General features: G+C 46.9%; 1 protein-coding gene across 1 annotated transcript; it reads left to right on the top strand.

Moving 5' to 3' along the window:
• Nucleotides 1–567: 567 nt before the first annotated feature.
• Nucleotides 568–21,318, top strand: GIMAP8 (GTPase, IMAP family member 8). The gene is made up of 6 exons (XM_081102090.1): nucleotides 568–770; nucleotides 7,529–8,189; nucleotides 12,931–12,976; nucleotides 14,406–14,510; nucleotides 15,551–16,165; nucleotides 19,401–21,318. Exons 1-6 carry the CDS (start codon nucleotides 712–714, stop codon nucleotides 20,069–20,071), a joined length of 2,157 nt encoding a protein of 718 aa, XP_080958216.1. The 5' UTR covers nucleotides 568–711; the 3' UTR covers nucleotides 20,072–21,318.
• Nucleotides 21,319–22,344: the final 1,026 nt, after the last annotated feature.

The raw sequence follows: 22,344 nt of genomic DNA, 5'->3' as shown, positions 1-22,344 counted from the left end.
CTTGCTCCATGTTCAACCTCTTTCTGTCTCAGGAAGCGTTGGGACACTATGGCCTCTCACAAAGCATGCACGGTCTGGCATGGGAAGTGCTCTGCTAGCTGGGGAGGGAATGCTTTGCCTGGGAAGCAGCATTTGTCTGAGGGCCTGAGCTGCTCCGGCCAGGGATTTCAGGGACGCCTTCCCGGAAGAGGGGTGAGGGATTGTTACCAGCGCTGGGAAGGCTGCTTCAGGGTAGATAGAGGTTGGGGAGCTGATGGTGGGGACAGTGTCTTCATCGAAGCCCCTAAAGGTGCCATTGTTTCTGTCCTCAGCGGCAGGAAGCCGCCCACATCGCCTGCTTCGCCTTGAGCCTGATGAGCCCTCTCTAGGGACCCTCTGCCGCTCCGCCTGGGGCCCAAGCCCCAGAACCTCTTGTTTGCCCTCCAGCCTGGCATTCTGCAGCTCCCTGCCCCGCCTGCCCCTGTCGCTCACCCTGTGACCTGGCACTAATTCTGAACTTCCCCTGTGCCTGCGTTTGTGCTTCTGTTGCTGCAAAACCGAAACCCACACCTCCGTACTTCTTCCTCCTGGGGAACGCTGTTTATCAGGAAGACCTTGCAGAGCTGGTCCGGCCCTGCTTTCCTGTTTTCCCGGCCTGAGGCCCCTCAAACCACCCTCTTTAGGGTTCTGGTTGCCCGAGAGGAACTAGCAGCTGCTCCCACCTGCCAAGCAATGGAGCAGGCCCATCGTGGAGGCTCTGAGACCGAGGCCAGCCTGGGGACAGGACCAAGGTATGTGTGCGCAGATATGGGCCTGCACCACCAGGACGCCAGCCCAGAGCGGGGCAGGAGCCACCTGGAGGGTGTGGTCTCAGGCCTCTGGGATGGTTCCTCCTTATTCAGCACTGGTCTCCCCAGCCCGGGGCGTGGGGTGGGCAGAGGCCCCCCTTCCTGGGAGGAGGCTGATCCAGGAGGGAATGCTCCCCACAAGGCTGGGGTGAGGCCTAGTGGGAGGGGGAGGAAAAGGAAAGTGGAGGGGGTCCAATCGTGAGGAACTGTGCTAGCAGCAGCCCCCCTACCCCCAGAAGCTGGGAGTTTGGACCCTGATCTCCCACATTCACCTTTAGAATATCCCCCAGCCTTTGCACACTTCCGTTTCTAATACCTGGTCACTGGCGGTGGTGAGTGTTTGCAGAAATAATATTTCCGATTTCACCTACATTTAAGCCACCTGGCCTCATCCCATGAACGCTTGGGATGACTGAGCTGTGGACTGGATGGAGTCCTCCCCGGCCCAGCTCTGGAGGCCTCCCTGACCAGCGGGTGTGAACTGCCTGGGGAGGGGGGAATCCCTGACCCCCGGAAGCTCTGCCCGGATGCCTGGAGCCACGTCCCCCTCCGGCTGACCCCTGAGAAGAAGGTGGAGGCTGCTCAGAGCCTCGACTAGAGCTCTGAAGGAAATCTTTCTGCCTTTGTTCTCTCTCCATTGCTCTGCGGGGTCTGCAGAGGGCCTGGGAGATGGTGAGCGGGAAATGTGGGTTGTAAAGGTGAGAGGGAGGGAGAAGGGAGTTTTGATTTCCTTTTGTCCTTTAAAGTATTTTCTATATGCTTGGGAGAAAATGGTATAGGCTGGGCAATTGTATGTATGGAGAGAGAGAGAGAGAGAGAGTAAATATGAATCAGGCCTCCTGGGCCGGAAAGAGTTCAGCAACATCATTTGGTCACACGATGCTGGGAAACCATGTAAAACAGTGATGCTTACTTGGCAAAGAAATTCCTTTCTCCTTCACACCTGCTGGATGTCTCTGCTTATTTACCCACTGGTGCTTATTGTTGCTGTTGTTAATCCTCACCGAGGTTGTTTTTCCATTGAGTTTTAGAGAGAATGGAAGGGAGGGGGAGAGACAGAGAGAGAGACATCCATGTGTTTTCTCCTACACGCAGGGGTCGAGCCTGTAACCAAGGTTCATGCCCTTGACTGGAATTGAACCCGGGACCCTTCAGTCCTCAGGCCAACACTCTCTCCACTGAGCCAAAGCAGCTAGGGCTGCACTGGTGCTTTTTAAAAATTAATGCACGAAAATAATATACCACTTCACTAGCTTGGGATACAACATACAGTTACTTCTCTTATTAGTCAAAGTAACATCACTTCAGTCTCCCTCTGTACTTGTAAAAACTGTTTCTTTCTTTCCTCACATGCCACTCATGATCACTCATTTAACACCATTTATTGAGCATGTACAGGCATGGGAAAAGCAGGTTTGCAGTTGTGAATAGGCAAAACACAGAGTTTTTTCTTGTATGATTATTGACGAATTATTGTATTACTAGAGGCCCGGTGCATGAAATTTGTGCACGGGTAGGGTCCCTAGGCCTGGCCAGCGATTAGGGCCAATAGGGGCTTTCCTTCCCCCGGCTGCCAGCTGCCAGCAGGGGCCTGCCTTTGTTCTGCTCCACCCCCTGGTGGTCAGCACACATCATAGCAAGTGGTGGAATTCCTGGTTGATTGAACTCCCTCGGGAACAATTTGCATATTAGTCTTATATAGGATTTTCTTTTTAAAAAATATTTTTACTGATTTCAGAGAGAGGAAGGGAGAGGGAGAGAGAGAAACATCAATGATGAGAGAGGATCATTGATTGGTTGCCTCCTGCATGCCCTCCACTGGGGATTGAGCCTGCAACCTGGCCATGTGCCCTGACTGGGAATTGAATCCTGACCTGGTTCATGGGTTGATGCTCAACCACTGAGCAACCCTGGTCAGGGATGTATTATTTTCCATACGAACAACTGTAAACCCACTTTGGCCCCACCCTGTACTATATGGCAGGCCCCAAGTTAGGGCTCAGGGACACAGAACAAGACAGGCTTGGTCCCTGCTCTCACGGAGCAGTAGAGAGAAAACTAGAAAGTAGACAATAAATAATATTGGATGGAAATAAGTGAGACTAAGGAGTTAGGGTAAGGGTTTCTTTATACAGCTGTGTATCTGGGCAAGAAGGTGCTCTTAGAAGAGTCCCACAGTGATGGACTTAGGCTACAAAGAAGTCTAGTTCTCGGAGTAACAGCCCTGAGGTATGGTTTTTGGGCTGAGGTGGGCTTTGCCTCTTGAGTCACATAAGAGGGGTCCAGAGGGCTCTAGAGAAGAGCCCAGGCCTCTGTTTGTGGCCCCGATGAGCGGTTTCTCACCCCCGACCAGTGCTTGTCCTTCCTGGTGGGGCTGCTTGAAGGAGGGCTGGCACACGGCCTTCCCAACCTTCTCTGATCCCTTCTTTACAGTGAGGTTTCTCCCTTCAGCAGGCCACTGGCCGTTTCTCTCTCTCTCTCACAGGTTTGTGAAGATTTCATTAAGAGAGGATTCACCAAAACCAGTATGTTAGTGTCTTTTTGTTTGGGGCCACAAGCTTTTACAGTCCAAGCCTTATATCTTAATAAAATTAGGGAGGGATGAGAGGCTATGACATAGATTACTTTTAAACATGTTCCTGCTCTACTACATAAAACTATTTTCATAAATACTAATGAAATGAAATGAATACATTTTATCTTTGCCCTTACTGAACAAAAAATAGTCCAATTGGTAATTGGTCTTCTTTTTAACAGTTTAACATTTTTTCAGTCTTTCTTAATATATTATGTTTTTTTCAATTATAGTTTATATTCAATATTATTATTATTACATTTTTTCAAGTTTACATTCTATTTAATTTAGTACATGAAATGCAGAAGCTTTCATGCTAATGTACTTAAATTCTTGATTCTAGAGCACAAACCAAGATATTTTTTTAAAAATTCTTTATTGTTTGAAGTATTACATGAGTCTCCTTTCCCCCCCATTGACTTCCCCCTTCCCCCCTCCCCTAATCACAAGCCCTTACCCCTACTGTCTGTGTCCATTGGTTCTATGTCTCTGGTTCTATTTTTGTTCATCAGTTTATGTTGTTCATTATATTCCACAAATGAGTGAGATCATGTGATATTTATCTCTCTCTGACTGGCTTATTTCGCTTAGCATAATGCTCTCTAGTTCCATTCATGCTGTTGCCAATGGTAAGAATTCCTTCTTTTTTACAGCACCGTGGAATTCCATTGTATAGATGTACCACAGTTTTCTAATCCACTCATCTGCTGATGGGCACTTAGGCTGTTTCCAAATCTTAGCTATGGTAAATTGTGCTGCTATGAACATAGGGGTGCATATATCCTTTCTGATTGGTGTTTCTGGTTTCTTGGGATATATTCCTAGAAGTGGGATCACAGGGTCAAATGGGAGTTCCATTTTTAATTTTTTGAGGAAACTCCATACTGTTTTCCACAGTGGCTGCACCAGTCTGCATTCTCACCAGCAGTGCAAGAGGGTTCCTTTTTCTCCACATCCTCTCCAGCACTTGTCGTTTGTTGATTTGTTGATGATAGCCATTCTGACAGGTGTGAGATGGTACCTCATTGTTGTTTTGATTTGCATCTCTCAGATGATTAGTGACTTTGAGCACGTTTTCATATGTGTTTCTGCCTTCTGTATGTCCACTTTCGAAAAGTGTCTATTTAGGTCCTTTGCCCATTTTTTGATTGGATCATTTATCTTCCTTTTGTTAAGTTGTATGAGTTCTCTATAAATTTTGGAGATTAAACCCTTATCTGAAACAGCATTGGCAAATATGTTTTCCCACGCAGTGGGCTTTCTTGTTGTTTTGTTATTACATATTTTTTAATCCTTACCTGAGAACATGCTTAGAGAGAGGAAGGGAGAGAGAGATAAACATCTATTGATTACCTTCTGTACGTGCCCCATCCAGAGATTGAACCCAAAACCTGGGCGTGGGCCCTGACAGGGAGTTGACCTGGCAACCTTTCGGTGCACAGGACGATGCTCAACCAACTGAGCCACTCCGGCCAGGCTGTTCAATATTATTTTGTACTAGTTTCAGGTGTACCGCATAATGGTTTGATAATCATATACTTTACAAGATACTGTTCTCTTAAAAGGTATGAACCAGTGGTTCTCAGCCTTGGCTGCACATTAGAATCACCTGGGAATCTTTTTAAAATCCTGATTTTTGGGCCTCATCCTCTGGAAATTCTGTTTCTTTGTTATGGAGTGGGGCCACACCATTAGTAACAAAGAAACAGAATTTCCGGAGGATGAGTCCCGGAAATCAGTATTTTAAAGAGATTCCCAGGTGATTCTAATGTGCAGCCAAGGTTGAGAGCCACTGGCTTAGATGGTAAGAGTATTAAATGTTTATTTAACAAAGAGGTGGCTCAAGGGAGATCTGGCAGCTTAGTGATGTCATCAGGGACCTGTTACCTTTCTGCTCTGCCCCCCTTTGGCTTGAATGGTGCATGCTGACTTTTTGTTTTCTTATTTGTTACCTCATTGCCCCATGCTGGCAGCTGCAATTCCAGACATCACATTTAAGTTCCATGAACAGAGAAGTGGGGGTGGGGAGGGTGCGGAGGGTGGGAGAGTGATAACAGGAGCTTCTCTGCTGGAGTCTACCCCTGTCATCAAGAAAACAATAGCATTTTCAGCCCTGGCTGGGTAGCTCTGTTGGTTAGAGCACAGTCTCTACACACCGAGGTTGTGGGTTTGGTGTCTCGTCCGGATACATACGAGGAATACATAAATAAGTGGAACAACAAATCAATGTTTCTCTCTCTCAAATCAATAATAATAATAATAATAATGATAATAATAATAGCCGAAACCGGTTTGGCTCAGTGGATAGAGTCTGCGGACTGAAAGGTCCCAGGTTCGATTCCGGTCAAGGGCATGTACCTTGGTTGCGGGCATATCCCCAGTGGGAGATGTGCAGGAGGCAGCTGGTCGATGTTTCTCTCTCATCAATGTTTCTACTCTCTATCTCTCTCCCTTCCTCTCTGTAAAAAATCAATAAAATATATTAAAAAAAATAATAATAGTAATAAAGAAGACGGCCTTTTCAGAAGGCCCAAACAAATGTTCCCTCAACTGTCACCAACTAGATCTGGGTCACATGGATACCACTATTTGGAAGGTTGGCTGAGAGATTGAGTGTATTAGTTTCTTGTTGCTGCTGTAACACATTGCCACAAACTGAGTCACTAAAACCCCCACAAACTTATTATTTTAGAGTTCTGGGGGTTGGACGTCTTAAAATCAAGGCGTTGAGCAGGACTGTGATCCTTCTGGGGCCTCTAGGGGAGAATCTGCTTCCCGGCCTTTCCTGGCTTGTAGAGTCGGCCTCTGCCATCAAAGCCAGCAGGGCAGCATTTTCAAATCTCACTCTCTGATCCTCCCAGCGCTGTTTTCACATCTTTTTCTCACTCTGACTCTCCTGCCTCGTTCTTATAAGGACACTGATAATGTGCTTACATTGGGCCCACCTGGATGATCTAAGATTCTCTCTCTGTAACCAGGCAACCAGTGGGTCCAGGCTGCCAATTAAGCAGAGACAGGGTTGAATCATATATGAGCGGTTATTCCAATAATGCTGGCAGTATGGGAGAGCAGCAGGTCATCCACAAAGATCTGCTCTACCCCTCCCCATAAGCCAGCTGCTTATACTGGGTAGAAGGACCAAGATTACATAGGAAAGTAGGAATTACAGGCATGGGAAAGCAGGCAACACATAACGGTTTCAGGTTACAGGGAATGTGGGCTGGGGGTGGGGTGTTGCAGAGGGTGGGTACCTCCAGGACCAGATTGTCTTAGCAGCAAGGTTGTTAATCTAGGCAATTCTCTGAAAAGGAGGGTGGACTGCATTCTGATGTTAACTCCCATGTCCCAGGTGTGCAACTCCCAGCGAGGTTAGAATGTGCTTCCTCTAATCAGAACAGAAGGATCACGATTAACAGAGCATGGTTAATATTTCTTATAATCATAGCTAATTTCCAATATTCTATTTCTGCCCCTACCATCTCCACCTGAAGATCCCCATTACATTGGCAGAGTCCCTTTTACCACTAAAGGTAATGAAGTCATAGATTCCGGGATTAGTGCATGAACACATGGGGGGGAGGGGGGGAGAGGGAAGGGGGGCAGGCATTATTCTCTCTGTCACAGACAGTGTCTAGTTTCTTCCAGCATGCAGGTGGGTAATGTGCGTAAAGAAGGGCTTGTTAGTTTAGCCCATCTACAGTGTTTGACATTTTATCAACATGGATTTATTTCACAAACAAGCGCGCAGAGAAGGTCCTAGTAAACATGATTCCTTGTCCCAGTCTAGTCTGAGTCTAGCACTCCAGTAGCCTAAATCCTCAGGGGGAAAATTTGAGTCAAAGAGAACATACTGCTGTGGCTGGTGTGGCCCAGTTGGTTGGGCATCGTCCCCTGCACCGGTTCAATTCCCAGTCAGGGCACATGCCCGATACCCAATAGGGGGCATGTAGGAGGCAGCTGATCGATGTTTCCCTTTCACATCAGTGTTTCTCTCTCTCTCCCTCTCCCTTTCTCTCTAAAAGTCAGTAAAAATCGTGAACAATGAGAGAGAACACATTTTCTCGCTGCTCCTCTGTTAACTCTGCATGTGAGCTGAACCTTGATGTGTCGCTCTTTGTTCCAACAGGACCTGCAGGAGCCTGTGTCAGGAGGGTGCTGCGGAGCAGGGCTGCTCCCCGGGGCCACTGAGGCTCCTTCTCGTAGGGAAGCGTGGGGCAGGAAAAAGCGCCACAGGAAACACTATTCTGGGCAAAAAGGCGTTCCTGTCCAGATTCAGTGGGAAGATGGTGACTGAAACGTGCCAGAGAGAGAGTGGGACCGTGAGAGGGGAGGAGGTTGTGGTCATCGACACCCCCAGCCTTTTCTCCTCAACGGCTTGTGCCAAAGACAAGCAACGAGACCTTGAACACTGCCTGAAGCTCTCTGCCCCCAGCCTGCACGTCCTGCTTCTGGTGATCCCCATCGGCCACTGCAACGTGGAGGACAAAGAGACAATCGAGGGCGTCCTGGAGGTGTTTGGAGCGGAAGCCAGGAGGCACATCATTATCATCTTCACTTGGAAGGACGATCTGGGTAAAGACTCCATGGAAAGTTACCTTCTACACGACAGGCTGCTGGGAGGGCTGGTTGAAAAGTGTGGACGCCGCTACTGCTTGTTCAACAACAAGGCCGGCGAGGCTGAGCGGGACAGCCAGGTGGCAGAGCTCCTCCGCATGGTCAAGCTTTTGGTGGATGAGAATGGAGAGCCCTACCCTGTGAATTTCAACAACGAAGGCAATGGATTCCAGGTGAGAATTCTCGTTAAGGCCTCCAAGGATCTCTGTGTTGTTAGAGAGAGTGGGATGAAGATGGGCAGAGACATGTGAAAAGGTTCATAGGCCTTGTTTAAGGGGATATCTACACTAATAAAAGAGAAACATGCAAATTCGCCATCACTCCGTCACTCCGCTACACCCACCAGGCAATCAGGAGTGAGTATGCAAATTAACCCAACTAAGATGGCGGCAGCCACGGAGCTGGAGTGAGCAGGAGGCTGGGGTTGCCCCCAGTGATGGAGGAAGCCAAGCTTCCTGCCTGCCCTGGCCAGCCCTGGGCTCCACTCAGGGCTACAAAGCTTCAATTATAGACGATAAATAAATCCCAGATACCTGCTTCCAGCCCGCCCTGGCCTCCGCTCAAGGAGGTGCTGAAAAAAAAAAGAAAAAAGAAAAAAAGGAGAGGCTGGGAGCTTGGGTTGCCAGGGGGGTGGTGGTGGTGATGGTGGTGTGTGGCCAGCCTGAAAAAGGCCATCAGCCCCTCACCCAGGCTGGCCAGGCACCCTAGCGGGACCCACACCCTGATCCGGGACACCCTTCAGGGCAAACCAGCTGGCCCCCACACATGCACCAGGCCTCTATCCTATATAATAAAAGGGTAATATGCAAACTAATCCTAACAGCAGAAAGACTGGGAATGACTGGTCACTATGACACACACTGACCACCAAGGGGCAGACGCTCAATACAGGAGCTGCCCCCTGGTGGTCAGTGCGCTCCCACAGGGGCAGCTCTGCTCAGTCACAAGTCAGGCTGATGGCTGCCAATACAGTGGTAGTGGTGGGAGCCTCTCCCGCCTCCTCAGCAGCGCTAAGGATGTCCGACTGCAGCTTAGGCCTGCTCCCCACTGCAAGTGGACATCCCCTGAGGGCTCCCGGGCTGCCAGAGGGATGTCTTACTGCCAGCTTAGGCCCGATCCCCCGAGGAGTGGGCCTAAGCCGGCAGGTAGACATCACCTGAGGGGTCCCAGACTGCAAGAAGGTACAGGCTGGGCTGAGGGACCCCCTTGAGTACACAAATTTTTGTGCACTGGGCCTCTAGTTTATTCATAATCTGGAAAGATAAGGCGCCAGATGGTAGGTTACTTTCGATATTAACCTTTGGATTTTATTGGTAAATTTACTGGTAAATTAAGTCCTTGCCTGACTTTACCCTTCATAGTTTTGGACACAAATGACTCATTAGACCCCCTTGGCTTCAATAAAACTATCCTTCTCTCTCTCTCTTCCCTCCCCGCCCCATCCTTTCTGGCCACTCTGGGGATTGCTGAGTCCTCCTCTAATGAGCTCTAAAGGTTGGTGTCTACAGGGCTTGGGCCTAGCCTGTCCTCAATTCTCTACACGCTCCCTTGGGTGATCCCACATTTCACGGCTTTGAGCTCCATCTCTTTCTAACGGTTTCCAAATTAGTAGCCCTAGCCCAGGTCTCTCCTCTGAGTTCTGCCTCCGTTATCCAATTGCTACTTGACACCTCCACTGGGCTCTCTTATAGGACCCCAGACTTAACATGTCCAAACTTTCAGTTTTCCCTCTTAAATCTGTAAGATTTCTGTTTTCCTCTCAACTTGGTAAATGGTTGTACTGCTTACTGCGCTCTTCAAACACAAACCCAGGAGTCAGCTTTGATACCACAGCTAGCACCTGCTGCCCAAGAAATCCTCAAGCCTGTGATCATGCACCTGGCACCCACCTGCTTCTCTCCACCTCCACAGCCACCATCGGGTACAAGACAGCCTCTTCTCTTGCCTGTACTATTTTACAGATAATCTACTAGCAACTTTCCCCTCATTCATTCTTGGGCCTTATACCCCCACCCATTTGAACCACAACAGCCAGAGTGACCTTTTATTTACTTATTAAACTTGAATGAACAATTTATTCGGAACTAAGGAAGGCAAGCTTTTGCCTCTGAGGAGCTTATACTTCAACTAGAGTGACTTATGCATAAGGAACAAAGTAATCATTGATTCAGTGTAACTAAGTGAATCTTGGTATAGAGAATTCTATAAATATAGGTGCCGGAGAAGGTAAAGCAAACAAAAATTCAGCATGGGGGCCGCTGGGTTCGAGGGGCTCTTCTTAGAGCTGATGGCCATGGGAGAGAAGTCGGTACTTATTGAGCACCTACTAAATTCCATACGCATACATGAACTGATTTAGTCTTCACAGCAACTCTGTGCACAGATGTTCTACAGATGAGGACCCTGAGGCTCAAGAGTTCTGAAAAATAGCCGAAACCGGTTTGGCTCAGTGGATAGAGCATCGGCCTGTGGACTGAAAGGTCCCGGGTTCGATTCCGGTCAAGGGCATGTACCTGGGTTGTGGGCACTTCCCCAGTGGGGGATGTGCAGGAGGCAGCTGATCGATGTTTCTCTCTCATCGATGTTTCTAACTCTCTATCTCTCTCTCTCTCTTCCTCTCTGTAAAAAATCAATAAAACATATTAAAAAAAAAAAAAGAGTTCTGAAAAATATGTATCTTCAGGGACTGCTGTGAGGAGTAAATGAAATGCTTACAAAGTAATTTGCAAATACAGTGGGGCCTTGACTTACGAGTTTAATTCGTTCCGTGATGGAGCTCATAACTCAAATTACTCATATGTCAAATCACTGTGACGTTCGCTGTGCCAACTAGCGGTGGGTTATCTGAAGCTGGCTCGTATGTAACCTGAATTTTAGCTTGCAACTCAAAGCAAAAAATCGGCCAAGAGACGGCTCGTATCTCGAAAAAACTCGTTAGTCGGGACACTCATAAGTCAAGGCCCCACTGTACTTGAAACTGGGTATATGTTTAATAATTATAAGCTGCTATTATTATGATTGTTATTATTATTATAAAAGTGTATGAGGTCCAAATAAATTTTGGAGACATTAGGATTTAATAATCCAGCCCAGCCGGTGTTGCTCAGTGGTTGAACATTGATGCATGAACCAGGAGGTCACTGGTTCGATTCTCAGTCAGGGCACATGCCTGGGTTGCGGGCTCGATCCCCAGTAGGGGGTGTGCAGGAGGCAGCCAATCGATGTTTCTTTCTCATTGATGTTTCTATCTCTCTATCCCTCTCCCTTCCTCTCTCTAAAATCAATAAAAAATATTTTGAAAAATAATTTAATAATCCAGAGATTGAACGAAGATTCCCACTTTTAGGACTCTAGCACCAAGACAAAAATATATGAAGGTGTATGGACAAGGACCTTTATCACTGAATATTTTGAAATAGTAAAACCAGAAATAGCTTGTAGATCTATCAATACAGGAAGGATTGCAATAGTTTAAATGGTTGCATATGGAACTAATTGCATCTACTTGTGTAGATGTGCAGACATATTATTAAGCTGGTTGCAGAACAAAAAAGCCTAATAAGACTCTCTATGTGTTCATATATGCTTGCATGTATTTGGGTAAAGACAGGAAAACATACAAGGATATACAAGTTAACAGTTTACTTTTCTGGTGGATTGGAGATGGAAAAATTATTAAATTTTAGATCATACACATTTGCATGGTAACAATCGTTTGGATTAAAATAAACAAACATGAACGAGTTTGAGCTGGGCGGTGGAAGGTGGAAAAGTCTGATAACCAGAGAGGAATGAGAGGACCCAGGGAGAGATGATTGATGGTAGCAATGGTTTTGGGCAAGGCCAGGTGAGGAAGCAGGAAAGTTGGTGGGCATGGAGACCTAACAAAGACAAGGTTAAAATAAAGTCCAGGAAGCTTCTAGGGACAGCAGAGTCATCAAGATTGTACGTCATTGTTTTCGCCTTCTTTTTTTTGGTTAATCCTCCCCCAAGAATATCTTTTCCATTGATTTTTAGAGAGAGGAAGGGTGGAGTGGGGGAGAGAGAGAGAAAGAGAACATCAATGTGAGAGAGACATCAATTAGTTGCCTCCTGCACACACCCCAACTGGACCAGGGATTGTGAACCTGCAACCCAGGTATGTGTCCTTGACTGGGACTTGAACTTTGACCCTTCGGTGCGTGGGCCAACACTCTACCCACTGAGCACACTGGCTAGGGTGTTTTCAACTTCTTTTATGATCCCATGCCAATTTAAGTTTGGGGAATCAGCATAAGACTTCACCAGGCAGGTGGAGGGGACATCCTTTGTCGTCATCTCTATTTGCCCCCTTGGAAGGGGAAGCTTCCAAATTTTACTGGATTCATGTGAGAAGAAGCTTCATCTCTACCCTGGGGGATCCAGTGAGGGCAGGAGACATTGGAGAGACATGGGGAGCCTGCTTCCCAATGTCCTCGCGTTGCCTTGTCTCTCAAACGCACATCACAGACATTCCTGAGCTAATTTCTTTCTTGAGGGAGTCCGGAAGTTCTCCTTAAGCCTCTGGATTTTCTTCAGGAATAGCAGAAACCCTGGGAGCCTTTCGAAGGAATTACTGATAGGAACTGTGGAGAAGTGAAGTTAGAGCTCCAGGAACAATGCCTTGCAGATGGCTTTCGTGGGGCTGCTTTGAGAGCGCGACCCATCTTGCATCTGGGAAACCTGTTGAGGCAGCAGCAGCAGTAGGATCTCAAGATTGACTGTCATTATGGACAAGTCTAGAATGATCAGGAAGGGTCATGACCATGGCCTTGATTTGACCACATCCTAATCATCAAGTTATTCTGAATTATACACTCGTGTCTCCATTTCTTTACTTTGTGAAAAGAAGAAAGTTTAGATCTGTGTACTTCATTTCCCCCCTTTATTTTCCAGGACTGTGTGAAAGAAGCTACCTCTCAGAAGGGGGACAATCTACATGGTAAGGTGATCCTTAAAAGAATGTTAAGCTCATAGAGGCATTCCTTTGAGTGCGTTATGCATCAAAGTGATAAGTCAGAGCAAAAATGTACCCTGGAGACCTAGCTTGTGTCAATGCGTACAACCTGTTCCTAGGGAACTCTTACTCCTTTTGAGAAGGTGTAGCACCAGCAAAGGTCCTGTACCCGGTGTGAGTGTCCCTGATCTTCTCTGCAATGTTACAAAGCTGGGCTTGCCTGCTGTCCTGAGTTGGCCTCTCTGTCCTGCGCCTAGATCTAGCACCACCCAATTTTTGACTCCTCCTAGGAAAGCAGAAATCCCTCCTTCACTGATAGCACTAACTTGCAGAATTCAGTGATGCAGCTCAGTATCCTTGTACTGATTGCCATTAGTGATGTGTGCTACACTCTGCACGGGCCAGTACATCCAGAGCTACCTCGTTCTACGTAGTAGATGCAATTTGGTCTGTAGGATGGGCATATATTACTAATTCAACCATCTCTTTATTGATGTACTTTCCAGTTATTTCTGGGCCAGCTCTGTGAAAGAACTGAATATTCACAACAAAAAAACCCCCAAACACACACAAGCACACATAAAGAAAGAAAGGAAGAAAGAAAAAAGAGCTGAATATTCAGCACTGAATACAATAGATGAGCTCTCTGTCCTCCCCAAATTTCCCCCAAAAATAATTAAAATGAAAATTTTAATAATGATAATAATTGCAGTTGACATGTGCTGAAAAATTACATGAAATATGTATTAATCATTCAATCCTCATAGTATATAATATATAATCTTTGTACCAACCTTATAAAGAAGGTATTATCATCATCCTCATTTTATAGATGAATGAACTTAGCCACAGATCTGTAACAGGCAGCTGTAGGGATTTAAAATTCTGTTGATGCCCTGCAGCCAAGACCCTGAGGGACATACCTGTTGCGAATAAAACTGTGTTTATTGACTGTGGCCACGAGGGAATAGCACATCACGAGAAACCAAGGGGTATTTCAGAATGTGGTGTTGGAAAGGACTTTTTTAAAAAAATGTTTTTATTGAATTTTAGAGAGAAAAAAGGAGGGAGAGAGAGAGAGAGAGAGAGAGAGAGAGAGAGAGAGAGAGAGAGAGAAACATCAATGATGAGAGAGAAACATTGATCAGTTGCCTCCTGTATGCCCCCTACTGGGGATCAAAACTGAAACCTGGGCATGTGCCCTGCCTGGGAATCGAACCATTGACCTCTTGGTGCATGGATGATGCTCAACCAACTGAGCCACACAGGCCGGCAGAAAGGACTTTTTATAGGATGTAGGCTAGTGAGAGGTGATTTTGGGGAAAGTAGTAACTTTCCGAAGGCAACTTTCCAAGGACGTGTAGTCACTGCATTTCAGCTGCTTTCTTTAAATACCACATTCACTCCCTCCCAGATTTGTCATGCAGACATGGAGTGACAGTCCACCTGGATGGCGCCCTGGTTAACAGAGACCCAGTGAATATCCCTGGAGTTGCTGACTCTGCCATTCGCTCAGCACGTAAGTGTGGTGTGGACCTTGGATCACAGGAGAAGTGGTGGGAACAGGGCATGTATGGAGAGAGAGTTTTGTAGCACAGGTTTTTACAGCAATTTATGGAGGTATAATTTACACAGAGTAAATAAACTCAATGACTTTTACACATCTACACATACGCGACCACCATCTAGATAAAGATATGGCACATTTCCATCTCCTTACAAGTTCTCACTGCCCCTCCCCTAAGGGAACCACTCTCCAGACTTTTACCAACATTGGTCAACCTTGTCTGTTCTTGAACTTTATATAATGTACTCACATTGCATGTAATTTTGTGTTTGGCTTTTTAAAATTAGCATATTTTGGAGATCTAGCCATGTTGCATATCAGTAGTTCATTCTTTTCTTTTTTAAAATTGCTGAGTCATATTCTATTTTATGAATATACCATTCAGAGTTATTTTATTGTTATTATTATTATTTTAAAGAACAGTTTACTGATTTTTAGAGGGAGAGGAAGGGGGAGAGAGAGAAACATCGATGTGAGAGCAATGCATCCATTGGCTGCCTCCTGGAAGCCCCTTCCTGGGGATTGAGCCTGCAATCCGGGCATGTGCCCTTGACGTAGAATTGAGTGAGCAACCTCCTGGTGCACGGGATGACACCCAACCAACGGAGCCACACTGGCCAGGGCCACTCATGGTTATTTTAAACCTAGATTCTTCCTGGTCCTGCCTTAGACCATGGAGTTCATGTCCCAGTACTTACCTTTGGTAGCAAAATGAGAGGAATGCTAAGGACCAAGACCAGTGAAAGCCAAGTTTAACATTTTCATGTTCCTGGGCAATCTCAAGCCCTTGACATACCTCTTAATTTGTTCATGGTCCCTTTCGTGGCTTTTACTTTGATGGGTAGCTTCTGGCCAGGACTACAGTTCTATTGGGTCAGAGCACTGATGCCATTTTCTATAAAAACTGACAAGGAAGAGAATCGATCAAACTTGTCTCCACCTTTGTGTCCAACTATAAAAAGAGACTTGGAATCTGTCCTTTTGTCCTCCAGGGGAGCAGCTGCAGGCCACAGGATCTGAGCCGAACCCTGGGATGTTAGAACTAAAGGTCCTGCTCCTGGGGAAGCGTGGCGTTGGAAAAAGCACAGCCGGAAACAGCCTTCTGGGGAAGCGAGTCTTTGAGACCAAATTCAGTGACCACTCAGTAACCAAGAAGTTTAAGTCTGAGAGCAGAATCTGGAGAGGGAGGAAAATTTTGATCATTGATGGCCCAGACTTACTATCTGATTTAAAGGACTTTAAATCAGACCTTCGGAAACATGCCCCTCTGGGGCCCCATGCCTTCCTCCTGGTGACCCCACTGGGCTCCTTCACTGAATATGCAGAGATGCTGAGTACCATCCAAGAAAGTTTTGAAGACGAATTAACTCAGTATATGATTGTGCTCCTCACAAGGAAAGAAGACCTAGAGGATCAGAATGTAGACACGTTTTTAACCAGCAATGGAGCCCTCTGTGAGCTTGTCAAGAAATGTGAAAACCGATACAGCATCTCCAACTACAGAGCGACAGAAAAAGAGGAACAATGCCAGGTGGACGAGCTCCTGCAAAAAATTGTGGAAGTGGTGCAGCAGAATGGAGACAAGTCTTGCAACTTCAAAAAGGAAGGTAAGAAAACATTTAATATCTGCTTTAAAAAAGCAGACATAGGCTATACAGGAACTTATTATTTTCTGAAGGGCATAGAGAAGATAAAAAGGACAGGTCCACTCTATCGACTAACTCTTTCTCATTTCTCCAGTTTAACTAAACTTATTTGCCTTTCCTTGCATACTGTGCTGACCTGGTCTTTAATTCTTTCATGAACCATACCTCATCTCTCCAACTGGATGGCGAGGGCCGTGAAGGAAGGAGTTGACCTTTTCCAGCATCTTGTTTTGGGTACAGTTTTCAACCTCTTTTGCCCAGGGCTCAGCACTCATTGTTGCTCTTGACCATTGGTTTACTTTCTCTTTCTTTGTCTTAAGTTCAACTCTCTCTCTCTCCCTTTTAATTTTTTTTTTTTTAATTTCAGAGAGAAGAAGGGAAAGGGAGAGAGAGATAGAAACATCAATGGTGAGAGAGAGCCATCAATTTACTGCCTCCTGCATGCCCCCTACTGGGGATTGAGCCTTCAATCCAGGCATGTGCCTTAATTGGGAATAGAAGTGTGATCTCCTGGTTCATGGGTTGATACTCAACCACTGAGCCACACCAGCCGGGCTCTCCCGCTCTCTTTCTTGACTTTGTTTATTCTCTTGCTTCTTTACTCTTCTCTCCATTGGAGAGTGGAGGCCATTTTGACGGAACAAGAACTGGGAGCCTGAATGCTCATGATGGGTGGGCCCCGCATGGCTATAGATGGAATTTATTTATTAGCCTGGCCACACAACCCTATCTACTGCTGAAACAGAAGTTCCCATCCACTAAGTGCTATGCATTCTATTGACCTGAGCTGAAATCCTTCCAGCCCAGCATGACTCATCCCATTCTCTTGTGCTTCAAATGTGCTCACCTGGGAAGAACATCAGGCCTAAAGGAGCATATCTGTTCATTGAGCCATTTCCTATTCCTCATGGAGGGCCAGGTGTTGGGGAGCTTCTTAAGGAAGTAAAGCCCTAGCTGGTTTGGCTCAGTAGATAGAGCACCGGTCTGAGGACTGAAGGGTCCCGGGTTCAATTCTGGTCAAGGGCACATGCCCGGGTTGTGGGCTTGATCCCCAGTAGGGGGCATGCAGAAGGCAGCTGATCAGTGATTTGCTCTCATCATTGATGTTCTCTCTCTCTCTCTTCCTTCCTCTCTGAAATCAATTATATATATATATAATATATATATTAGAGGCACGGTGCACAAAAATTTGTGCACTGGGGGGGCGGTCCCTCAGCCCTGCCTGTACCCTTTCGCAGTCTGGGACCCCTCAGGTGATGACCACCTGCTGGCTTAGGCCCGCTCCCTGGGGGATTGGGCCTACGCTGGCAGTCAGACATCCCTCTGGCAGCCCAGGAGCCCTCAGGGGATGTCCACTTGCCAGCAGGGAGCAGGCCTAAGCTGCAGTCGGACATCCTTAGCGCTGTTGAGGAGGCGGGAGAGGCTCCCACCACCACCGCTGTACTGGCAGCCATCAGCCTGGCTTGTGGCTAAGCAGAGCTCCCCCTGTGGTAGCGCACTGACCACCAGGGGACAGCTCCTGCATTGAGCATCTGCCCCCTGGTGGTCAGTGTGTGTCATAGTGACCAGTCATTCCCAGTCATTCTGCTGTTAGGGTCAATTTGCATATTACCCTTTTATTATATAGGAGTGCCTGGCCAGCCTGGGTGAGGGGCTGATGGCTGTTTGCAGGCTGGCCACAGCCCCTTCATGGTGGGGGGTCCTGCTGGGGTGCCTGGCCAGTCTGGGTGAGGAGCTGAGGGCCATTTTCAGGCTGGCTAAGCCCCTCAGCGGGGACCCTCACCCCATGAGGGTGTGGCCAGCCTCGGTGAGGGGCTGATGGCTGTTTGCAGGCTGGCCACAACCCCCAGCCACCCAAGCTCCCAGTGGAGCCTGGCTGGAAGCAGGTATCTGGGATTTATTTGTCTTCTATAATTGAAACTTTGTTGCCATGAGCGGAGGCCACAGCCAACTCAAGGCAGGCGGGAAGCTTGGCTTCCTCCATCGCCAGGCAACCAAGCCTCCTGTTTGCTTCAGCTCTGTGGCTGCAGGTCGCCATCTTGGTTGGGTTAATTTGCATATAGTCGCTCTGATTGTGTGGTGGGTGTGGCTTAGGGCATAGCAAAGGTACGGTTAATTAGCATCTTTGTATTTTATTAGCATATATATATATATATATATATATATATATATATATATATATGATACAGACATGTGGGAATCTCAGGAGAGGCTGTGTGGAGGAAGCCCAGTGTAAAATGGGCTTTGGAGAATGGGTTGTTTGGATGGCTAAGCAGAAACTTGGAAGACATTCCAGAGAGTACACTAGCAATTTGAAACGAAGAGGTAGGACTAAGCATGTCACGTGTGAGGGAACATCAGGGAGTGGTTTTGATGGATATGGAGGAGTCACACCTCTAGATAAAGTGGGATTGGGAGCTTACAGAGGCCCTTGAGAACCATACCCCCTGAGGTATGGAAGCAGGATTGAAATACGTGACAGAGATGGGGTTGTCGGGAGACTTTATTCATCCTGTAAGCATAATATTATGGCTTTGGAATAAGCAATTCAATAATTTCCCCTTGTCGGGAAAGCACGGGGTGGGCTTCCTTTCTCCTTGTTTTGAGGTGGATATTCATAACTTGGGGAAAAGGTTATTATAACCACGAGATGCCTTTTGACATCAATGAAAGACACAGTTAAACTGAATGTGGTTGTAATGAGAAGTGCTGCATCTGGTAACCCACAGATGGTACGTGTAGTTGCTTTCTCACAAAAAGTAATTCTATGGAATAATTTTACAAATACACCCAGGAGATTTTGCTACGGTTGGCATTAGTCGTCAGTGGGAAGACACAGTCACAGCAGGAACAGAAGACAGAGATGAGAGGAGTAGACTGGCCCCAGGTGAGTAGGTGACGAGTAACAAAGCACTCACAGGTGCCAGGGAGTCAGAGAAGTTACCCGGAAAAGGAGCAGATTGAGAGATAGGAACAGTAGCATGTCGGCGGGTGAGCGCGGGGCAGGGACTGTGGCCAGGTCCTGCCTCAGAGTTCACGGTGTGCTGGGAGGAAGCCATCCCGCTCTCAGGGCTGGAACTGCTCTGGGAAAGCAGCCCCGACGCTCCCTGAGTGTCCCGGCTGCCATGTGTGGCATCGCTTTGAAAGGCGCACCCAGGTCAGCCCGGGTCATGACTGTCCTGCTCTCCTCCCACAGAGGCCCTGCGCCTTGTCCTCGTGGGGCCGGGCGGGACTGGGAAGAGTGCCACCGGGAACGCCATCCTCGGGAGGCCCACCTTCACCTCTCAGCTCCGGGCCCAGCCGGTCACCACGGAGTGCCAGACGGACAACACGACGCGGGCGGAGCAGGACGTCGTGGTGGTGGACACTCCTGACCTCTGCCTGCTGTCCAGCCAGCCAGCCCACCGAGAGCAGCTCCGACGCAGTGTGTTCCGCTATAAAAGGAACACGGTCCTGGTCCTGGTGCTCCAGCTGGGGCGGCTCACGGCCCAGGACAAAGCGGCGGTGGGGGCGCTGAGGACCATCTTCGGAAAGGATGCTGTGGGATACACGATTGTGCTTTTCACCCGGAAGGAAGACCTGGGGGCCGAGGACATTGGAGATTACTGCAAAAACACAGATAACGCAGTTCTTAAGGAGACCATTAAAAAGTGTGGGTGGCGAGTTTGTGCTTTTAATAACAAAGAAACCGGCCAAGCTATGGAAGACCAGGTAACAGACCTTTTGAAAATGGCCAATGAGCTGATACGTAAACGTAAAGAGCACAGATTTTTCTGTGATGAGAATGACAGCAAAAGAACGAAAGATGCCCAGGAAAGGAAATATCCCGGAAAAGAATTCCTAAAGCAAGTAAAAAGTTTCTTTTAATAGGTGGCTGACGTGCCTGGGGTCTCTTTAAGGAGACGCACTCAGGTTGGGGGGTATAGGAAGACTGGTGGATGGGAAGTGGGTTCATGACTTTTAAGGGCTTGAGAAATCAAGGCCTCTCACCTGTGATGCTTCGGCTCTTTGAGGTAAACAAATTTTCAGGTTGGGGCAGGTAGTAGATTATAAAGGAGCAAGAAAAAATAAGGTAGGGAAAACGGGTCAGAATCAAGTCACAAGAATTACCTTACCTTTGCAGGTAGATCGGAGTCAGGACCAAGGCGAAGGCCAGCCTGTGGCCAGAATACATATTGTTACACAAGAATCAGGGCGTCCAGATAGATGAGAGCGAGGCGATGTCCAGCAAGTCCTGGGCGTGGCAGGGAGGTGCAGCTGGACTCCTGTGGGCCACCCCGTGCCTGCCAGGCCCGCTGGCTGCTGAGCTGTCCTTTCCTAGTGTGATGGCTCTTCCTTTGTGCCCTCTCCATTTCTAGTCTGAATGCAAAGGCACCCAGTCACCCCTCTTTGTTGCCCTGAGGAAATGAACAAGACTGTGAGGTTTCAAATGACTATTGTTAAATCATCACAGTGACGTAGACTAGAGCAAAAATCAGTAAAATTGCCAAGATTAGACAACTTGGCAAAATTTTTAAATTTTAAGTATAATTCTAGACTCCCTCTAGAAAAGGTTATTGAAAACTCTTTTGCACTTTTCTCCCTTCTTTATCTTGAGGGTTAGGAATTAGGTTATAACCAGACAACTCACATAATTATGGTGTAAACACACTAGGGGCTTATGGTGTCTCATGTCCGGGGGCAGGCCATCTGAGGCAGGTGCTGTGTCCACGGTCCAGCTTCATTCTCACGCAGTCTCCGCACTTCAGGTTGCCACTGGCTTCCAAGCTGGTGATGTTCTACTCACAGGTGAGCAGTTGAAATTGAGAGCTGCCTGTGAAGGCGCTGTATGAGGCAAGAACTATAGAATCTTCTTTCAGTAGATGTAGGGCCAGATGTTTTCAATATTAGCCACTTTAGAGATACTTTGGGGACAGGATCTATATCACCCGCCTTTGTTTTTTTGTTTTTTTTGAAAGTATCAGCTTACCTTCAAGACTGACCCATTTATAAGAACATGCACTGTCACCATTAACAATTTTGTATTCTGCATAACTCTTATTACGACAAATTCTGGAATACGTGTATGCAAATATACTCCACTGAGTGAAATAATAAAGATGAATGATATTATGAACTTATGTCCTCCTGATTCCGGTTTTTCTGACTTGAGGAAGAGCCTGGCTTCTCACAGAGGCAGGAGATGCCTCAGCTTGGCAGTATGGAGTTACCTCAAAAATTTAAAAATGGAACTGCCTTATGACCCAACTTTTCCACTTCTGGGAATTTATCCAAAGAAACCCAAAACACTAATTCAAAAGATTGTATGTACCCTTAAGTTCACAGCAGCATTATTTACAATAGCCAAGATTTGGAAGCAGCCCAAGAGTTCATCAATAGATGAGTGAATAAAAGAGCTGTGGTACATTTACACAATGGAATACTACTCTGTGGTAAAAAGGGAAGAAAATCTTACCCTTTGCAACAGCATGGTTGAACCTGGAGAACATTATGCTAAGTGAAATAAGCCAGTCAGAGAAAGACAAGTACCATATGATTTCACTCATATGTGAAATTTTTTTTAAAAAATATATTTTATAGATTTTTTACAGAGAGGAAGGGAGAGAGATAGAGAGTTAGAAACATCGATCAGCTGCCTCCTGCACATCTCCTACTGGGGATATGCGTGCAGCCCAGGTACATGCCCTTGACTGGAATTGAACCCGGGACCTCTCAGTCCGCAGGCCGACGCTCTATCCACTGAGCCAAACCGGTTTTAGCTCATATGTGGAATTTAATGAACAAACTGAACCACCAAGCAAAATAGAAACAGACGCATAGAGAGCAGGCAGACAGCTCTGGTGTGTTGTGGGGAGTGGAGGGATTGACCAAAAAAGAAAAAAAATAGAACTCATGGACATGGACAACAGTGTGGTGATTGTGGGGGGTGAGAGTGGTGAGTGGAAGGTGGAAGAGGGCATACAGGGGACAAATGGTGGTGGGAAAAAATAAAAAGAAAGTAAAGGAATACCAAAGATTAGAAGGTAGGAGAGAGGAATAGAACAAATTATCTCTCACCGCCCTCGGAAGGAACCATCATCTTTAAAATATATATATGTATGTATATATATATGTATTTTATTGATTTTTCACAGAGAGGA

The sequence above is a fragment of the Myotis nattereri genome (genome assembly GCF_964212035.1).
Source record: "Myotis nattereri genome assembly, chromosome: 11".
In the NCBI taxonomy this organism is placed as follows: domain Eukaryota; kingdom Metazoa; phylum Chordata; class Mammalia; order Chiroptera; family Vespertilionidae; genus Myotis; species Myotis nattereri.
Note: the sequence above shows the minus strand (reverse complement) of the source record. Positions and strands in the feature narration are given on the sequence as shown.